The following is a 17,198-nucleotide window of genomic DNA, read 5'->3' as shown; positions in this document are numbered from 1 at the left end:
TCAATCATAACGCATGTAGACGTGTGGGCTTTAATATAGCTATAGGTTTTATGATAACTTATTTTTAAACAACAATGTTACATTTTGTTATCAATAGCTAACAGATATATGAGTCTTAAAGAGCAGAAAAAGTGAATCAAAGTAAGACAGATAGAGTACCACCGAGTCAATACCCGCACGGATGTATTTCAATGAGACACTGCACGTTATGGGTGATGTAGTTTCCACTGGCACACACGCCAGAACGCCCGGATGCGGAAGTTTATGCAACCGAGGAAGCGCGTCGTTTCGACAAAGCTGTGTTTCACTGGACTAGTTACTGAGGAACAAGTTGGGGCAAGTACCGCCACCAACATGACCGCAAAAGTCTTAAATGTTCTGTAAAAACGTTGCAACCTGTGTACGTACATGTAGTCAGGAAGCTAATACATCATACTCGTCCTACTTTGCTGTGTGAAAGTCGCCAAAATGTTTTTCATGAAACGCGTGGCGTCCGTTAGATGCATCCTTGTCCCTCCATGCGCCTCCCTCTCTGTGAACTTTTCTTCTTGCCATCGCCTAAGATCCTCCAAGAGACACAGCCCGTACAGCGAGGTGGACAGTGAGCGCTATTCCTCTCTCGTGAGATCTGTCATGTCGAGGGTCAGTTCCCAAACCCCGGAGACCTTCCAAGCGGAGGACGAGCACCTTTTTGGACCTGTCATCAAAGCTCAGACGCCCTCCTCAGGACCAAATATAAGAGCACCTCAGACCCTTCATCCATTTTTACACTGCGGAGAGACTCTAGAGACAGAGGAGCTAGAGTCAGGACCTCCGGCGCAGATTACACTAAACCGGGGCAAAGGCAGGTCTTCAGTACCGAGCGTGACCCGCATTCTCCAGCAGACGCTTTCCCCAGAACAGAAATACTACCTGGAGAGATGGAAGAGGAGGATGATCGCAGAGCTCGGAGAGGAAGGCTTCAAAACATACTCTCAGAGTAAGTTTTGTAACATGAACATGACCTGCTGTTGTGGTGGGACTGTATTTTATTGGGTGTTGTGGGGTTTCCAGAAGCAAGACAAGCTGAGAACTGACCAAAAGTTGTTGTATTCAAACAGATTTATTTAGGCAAGGGAAGAGTTTTCATTCATCTGTGGAGGACATTCTGATGTCAGGTGAAGCATGGAAGAACAGAAATCCCTCAGAGGCCCCAGAGTACCCACCTGAGACACAGGGCTACATGGAGAGCATCTCTCACGTCCTGGAGGATGTCAGTGCAGTCAGAGCTATTGAAAGCACCGTGCAGCATGACACGCTGAACTACCTGGGGATTGTGGATTGTGTTGCTCGCTACAGGTAAATGTCATGATTCGCAGGCAAAGGTTGGCTCGATTTATTTTTTCGTAAAAGACTCACAGCTCATTTTTTCTGCAGGGGTGTACTGTGTATTATTGACTGGAAGACTTCAGAGAAGCCCAAACCGTTCCTGAGCAACACATATGACAACCCCATTCAGGTGGCAGCCTATGCTGGGGCTTTGAACAGTGACGGCAGCTACAAGTACCAGGTGATCTACTGAGATAACATGATGTGACGATCTTTTGATTCTCTGCTTTTGACCAAGATTGTTTAATGTCAGATTCCTAACTTGAACTTGGAATATTTAAAGAATCTAATTTTTGATGTTTTACTGTTTACCTCATAGCCGTTGATCTCCTGTCATTGCAGGTTGAAAATGGACTCATTGTAGTCGCCTACAAGGATGGCTCGCCTGCCCACGCACACCAGTTGAGCTCAGAGCTGATGTTAGACTACTGGAAATCTTGGTTGGTTCGCCTCGAAGAGTTCACAGAACAGAGGTGAGGCAGTCGTTTTTGTTTTTCTTTCCCTTTCAAAATAATTTCAGTTCTACTTACACTTCATTTTTAATACATCTTGGATTTTAATCAGAGGTAAATGCATTCATGTTCTTTGGTTATGTTTGATCTCATGGTTAGTATTTGCCTCCATAAACTAGTGAATCTGATAAATCATTTGGTGACTCAACGGAAAATTTAAACTCTAATTGATAATTGATTACTGAAGAAGTAGTCTTACTTTGGGCTGTAGTTACTTGTGACAGCAATTTCTCATTAAAACTGACCTTACAGCAGGCAAATTATTTATTTTAAACACACTCAATAATGAGTATTGGAGTTACCTGAAGCCCAGCCATCAGGTTTAATTAAAAAAATATCTGTTGACTGTGGATTCCCATTATTTTTTCATTAACATGCATTTACATTAAGATGTTTTGTTTTGTTTTTCTTTTCAGATCCAGTCAGACATCAAGTGCTTTTTCGGAGCTGAGATGAGATGTGCGGTCCTTAAGGGCCGGCCCATGTTACGAAAAGGTGGCGTAGGTCAGGATCCAGGACACGGGCTTTGCGTCTGCATCCAGCACATGGCAGGAGGGGAAGTTTGCTACCATGTTCAGGGTCATACGGACAGCCTGCTTGTTCATGTCTGATTCATCGAGCCAATGTGTGATTCATCCAGAGAGCTCAGTCAGACCCTTTAGCTGACGCAAAACAGAGCCGAATGCTGTTGTCTTTACAAACGATTAAAACCTGAAATAATGATTTTGTTGAACACTGGACATTTGCGATATCACTGCTTGGATAGGCTCTGCCTGCCTGTAGAGGGCAGGTTGGACACATCCTCCAGTACCATCATGTGACACGCTGCCATTGCTGCTGAGCACGGCTTTTTCTGATACCACTGCTTTGAATCTGTCAAATGTGGCAAAGGATGATTAATGCAGTTTTTTTTTAACGTGTGAAACTGAATTTGTTGTTTGTATTTCTTTTGTCTTCTGAGAAACTGTATTATTTCAAAAGGATTAAAGATTCCACTGATTCTATCTTAAGTTATTACAACCTGGAGACCATGACTGTGCAAATGTTGACGTCTGTAAGATTTAGAAAGATGTCCCAAAGTCGCTCTGATATTTTGGAACAAGCTGTCAATAAGTACGTTTTTTCATCTTAGAATAGAAGGTGTCTGTTTCCTTATGATATGAATCCCATCTTATCTACCTCATCTCTCCTTTTTATTTACCTGTGTACCTGTTTTATTTCTTTTGTTGAACTAACACTATAGCCATTTTGTAATAGCACTGAGGCACTGATCTTTGCACTCATAACTGCAGTATCAGTATCTGCATCATATTGGTGCAGTATCTCTCAGATCTCTAAATGATATGCCATAACAATGGGAGGGCTTTGAACAAAATGATAGAAAACCCTTAACGCTACATTTCTGCCTTAAAGGCTGCGGTGCCACAGTAACACTTATGTCTTGTCACTGAGTCACTTGTCATTTAATTTACAGTTGAATTTTAGGAGTGCAGAGCTCAGAACATTAATGTCATGATAGTATTTCAGTGGTCATAAGGCCACTTTAATGAGTGCAAAGAAGAGAATAAAAGGTTAATGAAGTGACATCCGTGTTATTCACTAAGAATTTATGGTTTTCTCTAGAATAGCCTCATTATTTGCAAAAAACAGAATGGCTTTGAAGAGCTCACCTCTCTGGAAAATGAAGATACTGGAGATGCAAAAATACATATGCATTGATTATTGTTTACTTGTTCATGTTGTGGTTCACAGACAGTGACACTGAACTCTGGCCATCTGTCTAAAACCTTTACAGTCTGATCTGACTGGATCTGATCTGTTTGTGAGGACCAAAGAACCGTAAACCTTTAAGTTGAAGGAGTTGTCAAACACATACTGGACCTAAACTAGCGAAACACTTATAACCCACAGACTGGGTTGAAGCTTGTTTCAAATGTGTGGAAACATGGACACACACACACAAAAAAAGAAATTAAAAAGTGTTGTAGTTGAACCTGGACTAAACTGACACTATTTTGCCAGTAATATGAAAGAAAGTAATAAAAAACAAAGTGTGCATGAAATGTCTTTATTTTATGGAATCAGATTGAAAGCAAAGCACGAATCAATACAGCTCAATTTCATTTGGATGTCTCCTTTAAATACCTGTTCCTGTCAGAAAAGGTGGCATTATAATTGTGTTATTTGTCTCATACAGTTATTACAGCCCATGTTTTGATGCAATGCTTTGGAGAGCCAACGAACTCTACAATAGACAAGTCAGAATATGACAAATGTGCAGTCAGTATATTTGGCAGGAAAACCAGGAAAGATTACAATTACTGGACAGTTTATGATTACCTGGTAATATGTCATTTATACAATCAAAGAACTGTTAGGACCCGCAAAAATTGAACTCAAACCACGCTGCCTTGTACGAGGGATCCTCTGAGAAGCCCAGGCTTTTAAAGAGCCTGTAGGAGACCGTGTTTTCCTCCTCTATGAAGCAGTACACTGGGTAGCCCTCGGCATGGAGTCTCTTGGCCATGGCGCTGACCAACACTTTGGCGTAGCCTTTCCCTCTGTGCTCTGGCAGTGTGTACAGCATCCCCAAGGCACAGTAATCATACACCAGAATCCAGGACACCGGCTGACCCTGGCCGTCAGTGATGCAGCATGATGGGAAGTTGCTGATGAGGTTTTGGATGTTTCTGTAACCCTGCGCATTCCCTCCAAATTTCCAAGTTTTATTCACTAATTCAACGTGGGAAAGGTTAAGAGATGAAATCCTCGATTCAAGTTCACTGTAGAGGAAAAAAGGGAATGTAAGTGAAATATATACACATATCCTTTAAGGGACATTTTTATTATCTTACTATACCTGTCAATAGGTGGGGAGAGCAGATGGCTGGGGTCTGGCAAATAGAGAAGATGCACTGAAGTGAAGTCTCTGCTGTTGACTTCTCTGTAAGCAGACACCTCTTTGAGCATGGAGCTATGGGAAACGTCAAATCCTGCAGAGCAAATATGATTCATATATTAACAATTCTGCTATTGCCCTTTAAGTTCTGGAGTATGTATTTATATCCCTACCTCAATCAACACACACACACACACACACACACACACACACTGTTACGTTATTCCATTACAAGTTAGTCCTGTCTTGAAAATATTACATAACTATTATGATCTTCCAAAAATGTACTTGAAGTATCACAAGTAAAAGTGCTCAATGCAGAAAAATCCTCCTTCTGAGATTCAAACTTATTTAATTATAAATTATATATTCTGTCACATACAGCACATTATTATTAGTGATGCATTCATGTCTATCATTTTAATGTTAGCTGGTGTAGTTGGTGCTCAAGTGTATCACAGACGTTTGGGTAATTCAGTGATATTGAATCATACTTTATAAGCTCATCACACTGTTACTTGTGTATATCTGTCACTTATAAACCGAAGCTGTCACATAATGGTAGTGAATTCAAATGTAAATATTAACTGTAGACTGAAGTGATGAAATGGAAATACTCAACAAAAGTAAAATAATTACTGGGTAATAAAGCTCTGTCTGCTGAGCTCTGAGCTCACCTCCAATAAGGAAATAAGTGCTCCAATCAATTGCATTTTCCTCTATCAGAATCCTCCTTAAAACCTGTTCATCCGTGCTGTAGTATGCCACCTTTTTTCTGAACTCCAGAGCGCGCTTGTTCTGTGAAATAGACACAGACCGTGGCAATCACCTTGGCAAACAAAACTGCGGTAAAGTGCCAACCTGTCCGATTCTTCAGCGGGACCTGAACTCACCTTGGGGTCGGGACGGCAAATGATGACTTTAAAATCAGGCCACGTATCGACGATCACCTCCAGTGTACTTGGTTTGTTTCTGTTCATAGCGTACAACAGACCGTACACCTAAGAGCGGGACACATGTAGAGCTTCAGCGGCTTCGGAGTAGAAAGACACTGGGAAAATAAGAGACATAGCGAGGAGCGCACTTTAAATGGCGAAGTTACCTTCAGGCTCTTCGGGAAGTGTTTTAGCAGCACTGATTCAGCGATCTTCAGTTCGTCTTTGTTTAGGACCTTCATGTTTGGAGAGTGAAGCTCCTTTCATGCAGCACTTCAAGCTGCCTCTTCGATCTGTGCCACGAAAATCGGTTTCAAGTTTTCAGCCTGCGTTTATCATTAACAGTTTGGGCATCGCCGGTCACGTGACTTACGTTTACTGTGCGTATGTGCAGTGTTGACTGAGGTTGTTTACTCAAACAGATGAATACTTCGTGTCAGATTATGACAAATAAAATGCATTAGTTTGTTTTATTTTATTCCAACTTGTCTGTACAAGTATTTATTGTTCAAAAGACAATGTTACAAGACTTAAGGGAAGGTTGTTTTTTTTACTCATCTTCCTTCGATCATTGAACGTGTTTTATTTTGTTCCAAATGCCAGTTCATGCTTTGTGTGTTGGAAGTCTACACTTCTGTGCCAACACAAGTTTTGAATAAAATTAATACACGAATAAAAGCATGACTTTATTGATCTGCAGAAGTGGAACTTCGTATTAAGTCAAACCAAAATAGGAGAAATTTTTTTTTTTAACTTGTGGTAATTATCATTATTTAGGAAAGCATATTTTTTCTTTCCTAAATTATACCTTTCATGAGATTCATATCCTTTCTGGCCAGTGTCAGATGACAGATAGGAATGCTGAACAAACAAAACAAACTCTTCTGTACTCTTGCCAAAACTGAGATCTGGACAGCAAAAGCTTAAGACATACATACATTTACAGCACAGACACATTCACGAAAGTTCACATGCTACTTTAATTCTAATTTCATTTAGAAACAGCGTATGGTTTTTAATATGCTAATCAACAGTTCAGTACACATTTGTTATTTGCTTGTTTTATAGAGTGCATTAATCAAATCGCTCCTAAAAGTTATTAAGGTTATTCTGCAAACAGTGCAAACACTGAAGATCCCACGTAGGTTTTTTCTTTCTAGCACTCCTGTTTCAGCAGCCTGATGTCATCGAGCCATGAGCGGCTCCACACTGTGAATGTGCAGTGGAAAGGCTGAGGAAGAAAAAGTTCAGAATACAAATTATATATACAATATGAATATACCACAAATAAAACAACTTATAGCACTGAATGTCTCAGATGACACAATCAAAGATGATGGACTGAACACACTGCAAACGATGTATTTCCCCATTCCCCATGTTCCCCATTGTGCTTATTTATGATCAGGTTTCATTGAAGTAATTAAACAATTACGTCTTCCAAGGGACAATCACCAATAGCAGACTAATGTTGAATTATTTGTCAAACTTAGTCAGCCTGTTAAAAAGCGACATGGTTTTGTTTCACTATTATCATCAAATGCGTGATTTAGTAAACACCCTGTGTCACCATGGACATGGCTTCACTCCTCTCTGTCTAACAGCAACAACCAAACCTTGATGGTTCAAAGTGGGAAAGCATACAATTGTTTCGCAATCTGATAGTTTGTGGTCTTCTGCACGACAGCTCAACATGGTGTGTGTAACTCCCAATGGCAAAAGTAAAAAGGGATTTTTTTCCCCCTTCCTCCCCAGAAGCTGCGGTTGTAGTCGCTTAATAAAGCCATTACCTGAGCCTGTTCCGGGTCTTGGTGGATGGCACACACTTGGATGGCACTCACTTCGCTCTTTCTGCATTGTGTCTTCGCCATTTTCGCAGTTATGATGTACTTCATGCCGGAGACCACCTGTAAGGAGAAATGTGTCAAGCACTGATGAAGACACTGATAAATCACTGTGGCAATCCTACAGCAGATTCCAGGACAATACAAAATGTCACAGCCCTATTTGAAGTCTCAGGGGCACAAAATCAGTGTTAAATGGCTCCAAATGATCTGCATGAGAAGTGCTTCAAGTGTCTCCAGCTCATTAGTTTGTTTGTTTGGGCTGACCTGCAGCTGCCTCGACATGTTGAAGCCTGTCGGGATGGGATCTGATTAGATTATGTTGTTTGTATTCAAAGGTTCATACGTGTTATCTCACTGCCAAACCCAAAACTGACATTAGGAACCATGTACACGGTGTAAAATCAAAAAAGAAATCACGGTATACGCTTCCAGGCATGTTGTGGTGACTTTAGGCAACTGAGGGGTGAAATTAAACAGCGAGTGCGTACAGGCGGAGGGCCTGGGTTACACCCAGAGGCGGGGCTTCCATGGTGGCACGGGGGGGCACCCGCCCCCCCTGGAGTCTGATTGGCCACCCCGTGTGCCCCCCCAACAGCCATTGACTCATCATAATGTCAATCATTGCGTTGCGTAAAGTTACCGACGCTGCATGATAAGACGGAAGCAAAGTCGAAATCTTGTTTGATTAGACTATGTTAAAAACTCATGAAGGCTTTTATTTTGGAAAAAGAAGGAAGGGGCTCCCCGGGTCCGCGCATGAACTCCTGTAACTTCACCAGTCACGGACTTTTTTTTCGACGTGATGCTCAAAGGTGCGCCGAGCTCAGGTAAGAACAGAACACTACAGGTTCTTAAAAACAATGTTTTGCCAACTTCTGTTCCACTTGGGCCTAATTTGGTTGAATTTGCATGGGAAATTGTTCACTGTGTTTTACTTTAGTTAGCTCTCCACTGTTTCAGTAGCGTTAGCATCCTTCGTGAGTTGAGCGTTTTGCTACATGAATTAATAGTCAACAACAGAGTATCACGTTGCCACTGTGATGTGACGGTACAAATAACATGTTGCTTTTCGTTGTGTTTGTGGACACGTTTTTCAATGTAGACTATAGTATGAAACGGAGGCAGGGAGATATCTCCAGCTTCTTCACTAAGAAGAAATTTAGGGAGAGTGACCAGGAGGAGTGTGAGAATCAGGGTGAATGCAGCCAAGCTAACATTGACCAAAGTTCCCAGGGCCTGAACAGCGCTCATGGACTTCCAGGTGAAAATGCAGGAATTAGGGAAATGCTTTAAAATGTGTAATGTGTGGTGCTCTCTGCACAATTACAGTTATTTAGTGAATTAAGGAATTTAAATAGGCTACCTCCTTTTAATCATGGTTCTAAACCATCTAAAATTGTGTAGTTGTTAAACAGTTCATATATTCATGCTATATATTATTTAAAAATGATGTATGTTCAATTAAAAAATGAGTTAATTAAGTGCTGACTTTGTCAATCAATACTTTCAGATGCACAAAGGGAGAGGACTGACAATGGTGATGAGTCTGACCATGCTGAGTCAGATGACAGCTGCAGCTACAGCAGTTGCAGCAGCTCCAGCAGCTCCAGCAGCAACAGGAACCCCCCAGTTCATCCGACCTTTGCTATGCCTAAAGGTCCACAAGGTAGAATATTTATTAACAATTATATTAACCTATCACCAGCAACATCTGAATTACTCTTTTGTATTAATTTTCTGCTGAAATGCAGTTGTCCCTTTATATATTATAAAGGGCTTGACAATCAAAATGTTACTTTCAAGTTTTTGTTGCTTAATGATCCAACTCAACTTTTATAAAGTTTAATAAAATCCTCATTTAAAAAATCCAGAATCTTTGCATATATTTTTCAAACATTTGCCATAGGAACAATAACAAAAGCATATTTCTGTCTTTAATTGTCAGTGTTGATCATGAGTATTAATTTCCACACACTTATTTTGGATTTATTTTTAATATTTTCAGACATTTCTCAAACCAGAGCTGCAGGTCCTGCGCAACCTGTCCTGAAGACCTTCCCTCGCACCCAGCACGGACAGGGTAGGACCAGAGCGTTCAGGGCCTCGTGTTTGTAAGGTTGTTCAGCAGCAAACACGGCAATCGCAAAATACAGTTATTTTGAATTGTCAGCACCTTCAAATGACTGATACATTGAGTGGTACGTACTCTGATTGTGATACAGAACACATAATTGTTTAAATTACACAGTGTAAAGAGCTGAGCACTAGTGATTTTGAATATTTTTGTTGTTGTCCATTTCACTGTGAGAATTTGAGTGTCAGTGGGGAAGAGTAACTACAACATGGAGCAACCTGTTCTTTGCTGAGCCTTTTTTCCTCTGCTTGAAAATTGCATATAATTAATAAAATGAGTATATCTGGAACCACAAGGTCTGTTTGAATAATTTGGGTGTCATAGGGAACACTTTGAGGATTTGTTGAGATGGGTTATTATTAGTATATGTGTTACTGGTGAATAGTAAATGAAGATGACACACAAAAAAAATTAAATAAATGTAATGCCCCCCCCCCCCCCACATAGTGTTCTGTGTGTTAGCCACTTGGTAAAAGTATACCTAGCAGATTTAATGTGGCCAAGAAAAGCAAGATGAAAACATAAGCAATGTAATATTGAAGTTAGCAGCCTTTATTTTTGTTACTTTTGGGCGGCCCCCCCAGATTTATTGTTGTCACCCCCTGTGCCCCCCACCAGAAAATTCTCTGGACCCGCCCCTGGTTACACCAACACCAAACTGAATTCTCTTGACTCCCCTGGCTCGGTGGCTTTTAGTTCACCTGAAATAAACTCTGCAGACATTCACAAGTTCAAGCTAAAAGTTACGAACCTGTCTCTGAACCTTCACCACTTCCGCCACTTGGCTGAGGAACACATCGTTGCTGCCCCTGTTGTATTGGACGACGGCGAAGTTCAACGCATTCTGCGCCCCTTCGTCGTTTACGTCTACATCCTGGAAGCCCCCCGTCAGGCCACCTGCCCCGACGGCCAAAAGCGCCGCAAGAAAAGGAAAGACGACCTTCCACATCATGTTTCTGCGCGTCTTCACAACAACAAAACAACTCGCGGACGGTCCCTCCCTGTTATATAAACAACGGCGTCACGGCCGCTCCGTGCACGAGGAGCGGCACCTCTCGCAGCCAATCAGCGATCTCTGCGACACAAATCCCTCCGTCGCTTCCCGTTTCGCGGAGAGTCGCGAGTGTGTTCGTATTGGACACCGGCGCATCCCGGAGTGAGCCCTTCCGTCTGCAGACGTTTTAACACTTTCCTAAGGCGCGCTGACAAGCAAACAAGGTATGTTGTAGTTGGTGCGCTTGTGCTCAGTTTTCGGAGCGCAGTGCGGAAAATGAAACGATTTTGACCTCTGTCCTGGTTCAGGTCTAAAGGAAAATCACCTGTGGGCGTTCACCTTTGGACCGCACAATGCAGAAGCTGCAGTTGTTGAAGTAAGTACGCATTTCCCAGAAATGACCAAAATTAATGGGGGTATGAGTGTTTGTAATGATATTAGAGCTGCAATCATCTCCAGTGAGGACTTCTCCTGTTTTTGCACACTTTGCAGGGAAACTTTCTTCGGCTTGGACGCTGTCCAACAGCGGCTTGTAATAGGCTCAGCTGTGGCAGCAGGGGGGATACTGGCATATGCAGTTCACAAAAGAAATCAAGTGAGAAGTATCCCTCTTGGTGAAGGATGGTGGGGAGCAGGAGAGAAGCCACTGTCAGAGGATGAGAAAATCTATCCCTTCATGGTGCAAACCTCAGATGAAGAGATCAAGGTCCTTTTGAGCTGTTAATAATTAAACTTTTCATCAACAGCTGCCAATTTCAAAGTAATGAAAGTGTCACTAATATGACAGTAACATGCTTGTGGTCAACAGGACCTTCATGAGCGCATTGACAGGACCCGCTACACTGATCCTTTAGAAGACAGCGCCTTCCAGTATGGCTTCAACTCCACTCATCTCAAGATAGTGGCTTCCTACTGGAGACATGAGTTTGACTGGAAAAAGCAGGTGGCAGTGCTTAACAAGTATCCACACTACAAAACTAAGATAGAAGGTACACCAGCCCCCTGCTTAATCAACTGGGTTTGCTTTGCTTTACAGCAATCCAGAGTAATTTGGAATACTTGCCCACTATATGTTGTTCTTTTTCACTCCAATGCCCTCGCTTCAATGCAGGATTGGAAGTGCACTACATCCATGTGCAGCCACCACGATGTGAGAACCAGAAGGTTCTGCCTCTTATGCTTGTTCATGGCTGGCCTGGCTCCTTCTACGAGTTCTACAAGATTCTGCCGCTTCTCACAGAGAACCAGGATGGTCTCGTGTTTGAGGTCATATGCCCATCTATCCCTGGCTACGGTTTCTCAGACGCCCCTCAGAAACAAGGTGGACCGTTTTAAAGAAATGAATAGCTCGCACTTTATGTTAAGGTACACACACTCGCCATTAACTAGTTGCTTATTAACATGCATATCAGTAGAATATTGGATCTTTATTAGTCATTACAAAGCACTTGTCAGTTTTTATTCTGCATGACCATATTCTACGACTAGGACAATAACAAAGTTTTCCCTCACTAACCTAATTACTGCTTATTGATAGTGAAAAAGGAAGTTATTGCACATGAATTACAATCTTAATAACCCCAACCCCTAGAATATGTTACTTCTATGCATGCTAATAACTAGTTAATGGTGAATATATGTAACTTAATATAAAGTGTGATCAATGCATGTATTGTATCTTGGGCAGCAGATGTTTACAGATGTGCTTCCTGTATCTTTTCAGGATTTGACAGCCTCGCCGCAGCCCGTATTTTCCTGACACTGATGGAACGTTTAGGGTTCTCCCAGTTCTATTTGCAGGGAGGAGACTGGGGTTCCCTCATCACCACCAACATGGCACAGATGAAGCCTCAGTAAGACAGCAAAATAAGCCCCTACATACCACAGCTCATCACTGCATTGGAATCTCCACTGGCCGCTTTTTCTTAATTTTTTAAAGGGAGCATTGTGACATCCCTACATAAATTGTGGAACAGTGCCGGCAGTGTGCAGTAAATGCACCAATGACCAAAAACGACTGACACTACAAATTTGTGGAGACTGGAGCAAATAAAGAATATTTTGCCAAAATGTGCTACAAAACTTGCATTTATAGCTATAAATTGACACTTGACTCATATATTCAATGTGGTCGGAGCAATAATCTTAGGTAAAATTAACATTTTAGGAATTTGTTTCACAATCTTTTCCAGGTGTGTCAAAGGACTGCACTTAAACATGCTGATTGCGAGAAGGGGGTTCAAAATGCTTTGGTCCCTCATGATTGGCCCCTATCTGCCCTTCCTGGTGGGCTTCAGTAGAGAAGATGTTCGCCGGTTGTTTCCTTACTTTGAGAAGAATGTATGGGAGATCCTGCGGGAAACAGGCTACATGCACATCCAGGCCACTAAACCAGACACTGCAGGTGGGGACATACACAGCCAGGCAACAGACTTACAGATTTGGATGATCATATTGATGTGGTTGACAGGTCAAAGACAAACTTGCTGTTTTGCAAAGAATTGAAGAGAAACCACCTGAGACAAGCCAACTGTTGCTAGTATTTTGTAATCTCAGTATACTATTATTTCAGATCTTAATCTATCTTAATTTGTGTTTACAGGCTGTGGAGTGAATGACTCTCCTGTAGGCTTGGCGGCCTATATTCTGGAGAAGTTCTCCACCTGGACCAATATGAAGAACAGAGATCTGGCAGATGGAGGGCTGCAGAGGTACACGACAGAATTTGTTTTTTGCCTTATAATTATTTTCAGCATATAAATAATTTGGTGATAGATTCAACAATGTTTATGTGACTGTTACTGGCTTCGATTAATTAGAAATGGCTGCATTTGTACAGGACATTCAGCTTGGATGACCTCTTGACAAATGTCATGATCTACTGGACCACGGGCACCATAGTCTCCTCCATGCGTTTCTACAAAGAGAACTTGAGGAATGATCCTGACAAAACAGTGGCGTATGTGGCGAAATACTACTGTCAAAACTATGACTGTTATTCTGCTAATCTGACAACTTTATTATCCCATTGTGTTATAACTGATGAAGTTTCATCTTTTTTTTTAGGAAAGGGGTATCTGTGCCCACTGGACTTGCCGCCTTCCCTGGAGAGCTGATGCACTGCCCTAAATCATGGGCACAAATGAATTATCGAAACATCTACTCCTACACTTTCATGCCTCGAGGGGGTCACTTTGCTGCCTTTGAGCAGCCCCAGCTGTTAGCCAATGACATTCTCCAGTTTGCCAGAAAAGTGGAGAAGTTCTGCACCCGCTGATGAACTCTCAGACAATGTAAACACGGTCAGCTGTTCTTTATTATAAGCACTGTCAACATCATTTTCAGATTTTAATAAATGTAAACATATACACAGATGATGCTGGCACTCCAGTGTGTCCAAAAACTGGATTAAAGAAAACAATATAATGCATCAAACCTTTCAAGTTATGCTGATTAAAAGATATTGCACCAATATGTCTGTATGTTGCCCATAAAAATTTGTGATATTTTATACAAATCACATCAAACATTCTTCATAAATATAAAAATGAATACACAATGTCCTCAAACAGATTTCAGCACATGCAGAAGACCATCAAAACCCATAATTCCTTAAAATACGGACAGCTGAATGCAAAACTCAATTTCAACATTTACTTGCGGCACCATTAAAATGTAATTTTAGTATAAAGAGAGCTCCGATCTTTATGCTATACACTACCCATCTTTTTGGGTCACTTGCCAAAGCCTTTGATCGTCATGGGCGCCTGAAACCACACATAATCCTGCCAGTCTGACCCCTCTGCCCTTGGTTCCTTACAGATGCTGGGATCAGTAGACAGAGCAATTATTTGGTTCTTCACACGAGTTGGCACTTTAAATTGTAGCTTAGGGCGGAACCAACCTACACCACAATCCCTGTGAGCCAGTGCCAACACTGTGGTAGGCATCAAACGAACAGGTTTGGAGTCAGACAAAAGGTCAGCCACAAAAAGAGTGCGGAAGAGCTGCCTTAAGCATGAGGACACCCGCAGACATTGATCTCCACCAGCTACTACCAGAGCTTCCATGTTGATCTCATATAGCTCCTTGGGGAGGATGAGGCACCCACCCATTAGCAGCAGGACACGGGGCACCCTGCTAAGAGAAAATAGCACCTCCAGCTGCTGCAGCACCTCCTCAAGGTCCTGCAGGGTCTGCTGACACTTGCGCCACTCCATGTCTGCAGCCTGCGCCGGCCTTCGACTCACTATGTCTTTATCCTGAAAACCAAACATTTTTAGTTAATTTCAAGCCACAAAAACATGTCTTCATTTATGCACATTTGATTTGCAGTTTGACATGTTTTCCTCTTCACCTGCATTGATGTTTGCCGTTTCTTCTGGGAGTACACCAGCTGGTCATATGTCATGGGTAGCTGCTGTCTCTGATAGAGAACGCACTTGAGGATCTCGCTGACGAAGCGGCAGCAGCCTTCCTGAGTTACTGTGCCGGGGAAGACCACACTCACGTGGCCTTCCTCCTGTGCTCTTCTCACCGCCTCAGCATCTCTGCACTCTGTGTTACTGTGTTGTTTACTGGCAGTCACATTGGAATCCTGCAAACCAGACTGACCAGAAGTGCCCTCCTCTTGGGTGTTATCTGTCCAAATGAGGAGCAGAATAATGCCATTAGGGTGAGCAATGGACCTGTTTTGCCCAATTTTAGCTAGTTAAAGGCTAATGAAATTTAGCAAGGCCAGTGTTCTAATAAAACCACTGTCCCCTTGTTCTCTCTAAACATAAAATATAGCTACTGTCTGGCTGTGGTGGAAGAATTGCTCAGATTCTTTACTTAAGTATAAGTAGCAAGTACTCTGTTACTAATAAAAGTCCTGCATTTAAAAGTATATAAGAATTAAAAATAAACTTTATTAGTTCAAAACCTAAAGATATTTAGTTAACAATTAAAAAAAAACAGAGAAAAGCTGCAAACCATCACAGTTAAGACACCAGAATCAGACAATAGTTGGAGCCTTTAATTCACAAATCGACTTTAAACCATTAATCATTCATCAAAATAGTTGCTGATTATCTGCTCACGCCTAATGAATTGACTGAATAATGCCAGCTCTAAACTACAGCTGCAATAATAAATCGATTAGTTGTCATTGATTAAATGAATCGCCAGCTATTTTCTTTTAATTTAATTCTAATTAGTTTGATCGATTTTTGGTTTTGGTTATTTTTTTTTCCAGGAAAAATTCTCTGATTGCAGCTTGAAATTAAACTGAGTATCTTTGGCTTGTGGAGCAAACAGAGGAGGACGTCAGCTTTGGCTTTCATAGGCCAAACAACTAATCGATTGAGAAAATAATGAACAGATTAATTAACATAGAAAGTAACAGTTAGTTGCAGCCCTACTCCAAACTATCACTGTTAAGTTAATGTAGTGCAGTGAAAGGTTTAGTATTTCTCTCTGAACTGTAGTGGAGGAGAAATGTATATAGTGGTATAAATGGATGTGCTCAAACTACCTCAAAACTGTACCGAAGTCCGTACATAGGTACCTTCCGAAACTGCTACCTCAGAATATCTTTGTATATCAGTGTTAAAACCCCATCTCGACGCATTCATTTGTATCTACATGACAAACAAGGATTGTTTGAAAGGCAACCTCGGGAATTCGTTTCCCACTCTTAAAATAAAAATACAGCGTTTTTACACTGCACCACTCATTCTTCATATGTTCAGCTTTAACGTTACACTCAGCTCCCGGACAGGCGGTCAGAAACGTTGCCGCAATCCCCCGTTTAGGAAAACATGGTTGCTACCTACCTAGCGTGATGTCTGTGGAGGACATAGCGGTGTTTTCCTTGTCTTCGGTGTTGTTCACACTATGCTGTTTTGAATTTAGTATATGTTCAGGGGAGGCATCTTTTAATTCAGTTGTATTTTTCGGCTTTAAACGTGTGTTTAGAGCCTGCGTTGAGAGTTGTTCGCCGATTTCCGCAGACCATCGGCGTGAATTTGAGTTGTCCGGAACACTTTGTAACTTTGAGACTTTACATGCCATATTCGGTTCCTCCGCTGTTCTAATATCTTTCTCAGATGGAAAGGAGAGGTGCCTCTGTATCTCATTACCTCCGCCATTAAAAATTGATTTGTTTCCTGCGTCTTCTGAGTTTGATGTTTGGTTCAATATATTCAGGTCTTCTGCCATAGTTTTTAATGTCCCCGCCAGTGCTGGGTCTTTTCCGCACTGCATCATGGGAAACGGGGATACTTCATTGTCGCGTTCAAGTTACGTGGAAAAAATAGTAAAATAGGGCGCCCTTTGAAAGTTCTGATTGTCTGGTTATTACATGCAAATAAGTACACCAAAAATATTATTCTTGCGGCCATGAACCCGTGTTTGTAGGTGATCCATGTTTTTTACAGCTTGCTGAATTTTCTGACAAAAATGTTATTTCGAACGAGACTTTGAATTAAGTGTTTTCAATGTGTTATTTCGTAACAGCTCAACATAAT

At 41.6% G+C, this 17,198-nt stretch overlaps 5 protein-coding genes across 7 annotated transcripts; 2 read left to right on the top strand and 3 right to left on the bottom strand.

Moving 5' to 3' along the window:
• The first annotated feature begins 154 nt into the window (after window positions 1–154).
• Window positions 155–3,462, top strand: mgme1 (mitochondrial genome maintenance exonuclease 1). The gene is made up of 5 exons (XM_041947596.1): window positions 155–979; window positions 1,101–1,338; window positions 1,417–1,549; window positions 1,711–1,841; window positions 2,297–3,462. Exons 1-5 carry the CDS (start codon window positions 469–471, stop codon window positions 2,334–2,336), a joined length of 1,053 nt encoding a protein of 350 aa, XP_041803530.1. The 5' UTR covers window positions 155–468; the 3' UTR covers window positions 2,337–3,462.
• A 487-nt stretch (window positions 3,463–3,949) lies between these two features.
• On the bottom strand, window positions 3,950–6,535 carry LOC121613634 (glycine N-acyltransferase-like protein 3). Its single transcript, XM_041947154.1, has 5 exons — window positions 5,882–6,535; window positions 5,673–5,780; window positions 5,457–5,577; window positions 4,741–4,873; window positions 3,950–4,663 (listed from the first exon to the last, which is right to left on the bottom strand). The coding sequence occupies exons 1-5, from the start codon at window positions 5,954–5,956 to the stop codon at window positions 4,255–4,257; spliced, it is 846 nt and encodes a 281-aa protein (XP_041803088.1). The 5' UTR covers window positions 5,957–6,535; the 3' UTR covers window positions 3,950–4,254.
• Window positions 6,536–6,676: 141 nt separating this feature from the next.
• Window positions 6,677–10,723, bottom strand: cst3 (cystatin C (amyloid angiopathy and cerebral hemorrhage)). Its single transcript, XM_041947155.1, has 3 exons — window positions 10,447–10,723; window positions 7,505–7,621; window positions 6,677–6,945 (listed from the first exon to the last, which is right to left on the bottom strand). Exons 1-3 carry the CDS (start codon window positions 10,645–10,647, stop codon window positions 6,871–6,873), a joined length of 393 nt encoding a protein of 130 aa, XP_041803089.1. The 5' UTR covers window positions 10,648–10,723; the 3' UTR covers window positions 6,677–6,870.
• A 68-nt stretch (window positions 10,724–10,791) lies between these two features.
• ephx5 (epoxide hydrolase 5) lies at window positions 10,792–14,429 on the top strand. Of its 2 annotated transcripts, XM_041947149.1 has the most exons (10): window positions 10,792–10,913; window positions 10,998–11,065; window positions 11,182–11,395; window positions 11,498–11,678; window positions 11,801–12,010; window positions 12,413–12,542; window positions 12,882–13,093; window positions 13,292–13,400; window positions 13,529–13,648; window positions 13,756–14,428. In XM_041947149.1, the coding sequence occupies exons 2-10, from the start codon at window positions 11,043–11,045 to the stop codon at window positions 13,964–13,966; spliced, it is 1,410 nt and encodes a 469-aa protein (XP_041803083.1). In that variant the 5' UTR covers window positions 10,792–10,913; window positions 10,998–11,042; the 3' UTR covers window positions 13,967–14,428. The 2 variants fall into 2 exon arrangements, with proteins under 2 accessions (XP_041803083.1, XP_041803085.1); XM_041947151.1 differs by lacking the exon at window positions 10,792–10,913 and having other exon boundaries at window positions 10,931–11,065; window positions 13,756–14,429.
• On the bottom strand, window positions 13,990–16,911 carry LOC121613633 (MAD2L1 binding protein). Of its 2 annotated transcripts, none has more exons than XM_041947152.1 (3): window positions 16,506–16,911; window positions 15,047–15,330; window positions 13,990–14,951 (listed from the first exon to the last, which is right to left on the bottom strand). In XM_041947152.1, the coding sequence occupies exons 1-3, from the start codon at window positions 16,888–16,890 to the stop codon at window positions 14,424–14,426; spliced, it is 1,197 nt and encodes a 398-aa protein (XP_041803086.1). In that variant the 5' UTR covers window positions 16,891–16,911; the 3' UTR covers window positions 13,990–14,423. The 2 variants fall into 2 exon arrangements, with proteins under 2 accessions (XP_041803086.1, XP_041803087.1); XM_041947153.1 differs by having other exon boundaries at window positions 16,812–16,911.
• Window positions 16,912–17,198: the final 287 nt, after the last annotated feature.

Source organism: Chelmon rostratus, chromosome 11 (assembly GCF_017976325.1).
Source record: "Chelmon rostratus isolate fCheRos1 chromosome 11, fCheRos1.pri, whole genome shotgun sequence".
Taxonomy (NCBI): domain Eukaryota; kingdom Metazoa; phylum Chordata; class Actinopteri; order Chaetodontiformes; family Chaetodontidae; genus Chelmon; species Chelmon rostratus.
Note: the sequence above shows the minus strand (reverse complement) of the source record. Positions and strands in the feature narration are given on the sequence as shown.

What these genes read in the sequence shown, in the direction of transcription:
- mgme1 (XM_041947596.1), top strand. Translation starts at nt 469, where the DNA reads ATGTTTTTCATGAAACGCGTGGCGTCCGTTAGATGCATCCTTGTCCCT. An exon ending in ACGGCAGCTACAAGTACCAG is followed by an intron (nt 1,550 to 1,710) that starts GTGATCTACTGA and finishes CTGTCATTGCAG; the next exon opens with GTTGAAAATGGACTCATTGT. An exon ending in GAAGAGTTCACAGAACAGAG is followed by an intron (nt 1,842 to 2,296) that starts GTGAGGCAGTCG and finishes TTTTCTTTTCAG; the next exon opens with ATCCAGTCAGACATCAAGTG.
- LOC121613634 (XM_041947154.1), bottom strand. Translation starts at nt 5,956, where the DNA reads ATGAAGGTCCTAAACAAAGACGAACTGAAGATCGCTGAATCAGTGCTG. An exon ending in ACTTCCCGAAGAGCCTGAAG is followed by an intron (nt 5,781 to 5,881) that starts GTAACTTCGCCA and finishes TCCCGCTCTTAG; the next exon opens with GTGTACGGTCTGTTGTACGC. An exon ending in TTTGCCGTCCCGACCCCAAG is followed by an intron (nt 5,578 to 5,672) that starts GTGAGTTCAGGT and finishes TCTATTTCACAG; the next exon opens with AACAAGCGCGCTCTGGAGTT.
- cst3 (XM_041947155.1), bottom strand. Translation starts at nt 10,647, where the DNA reads ATGATGTGGAAGGTCGTCTTTCCTTTTCTTGCGGCGCTTTTGGCCGTC. An exon ending in TGGTGAAGGTTCAGAGACAG is followed by an intron (nt 7,622 to 10,446) that starts GTTCGTAACTTT and finishes TTCTCCTTACAG; the next exon opens with GTGGTCTCCGGCATGAAGTA. An exon ending in AAGACCCGGAACAGGCTCAG is followed by an intron (nt 6,946 to 7,504) that starts GTAATGGCTTTA and finishes TTTCTTCCTCAG; the next exon opens with CCTTTCCACTGCACATTCAC.
- ephx5 (XM_041947151.1), top strand. Translation starts at nt 11,043, where the DNA reads ATGCAGAAGCTGCAGTTGTTGAA. An exon ending in CTACAAAACTAAGATAGAAG is followed by an intron (nt 11,679 to 11,800) that starts GTACACCAGCCC and finishes GCTTCAATGCAG; the next exon opens with GATTGGAAGTGCACTACATC. An exon ending in AGACGCCCCTCAGAAACAAG is followed by an intron (nt 12,011 to 12,412) that starts GTGGACCGTTTT and finishes GTATCTTTTCAG; the next exon opens with GATTTGACAGCCTCGCCGCA.
- LOC121613633 (XM_041947152.1), bottom strand. Translation starts at nt 16,890, where the DNA reads ATGGCAGAAGACCTGAATATATTGAACCAAACATCAAACTCAGAAGAC. An exon ending in CTCCACAGACATCACGCTAG is followed by an intron (nt 15,331 to 16,505) that starts GTAGGTAGCAAC and finishes TCATTTGGACAG; the next exon opens with ATAACACCCAAGAGGAGGGC. An exon ending in AACGGCAAACATCAATGCAG is followed by an intron (nt 14,952 to 15,046) that starts GTGAAGAGGAAA and finishes TTTGGTTTTCAG; the next exon opens with GATAAAGACATAGTGAGTCG.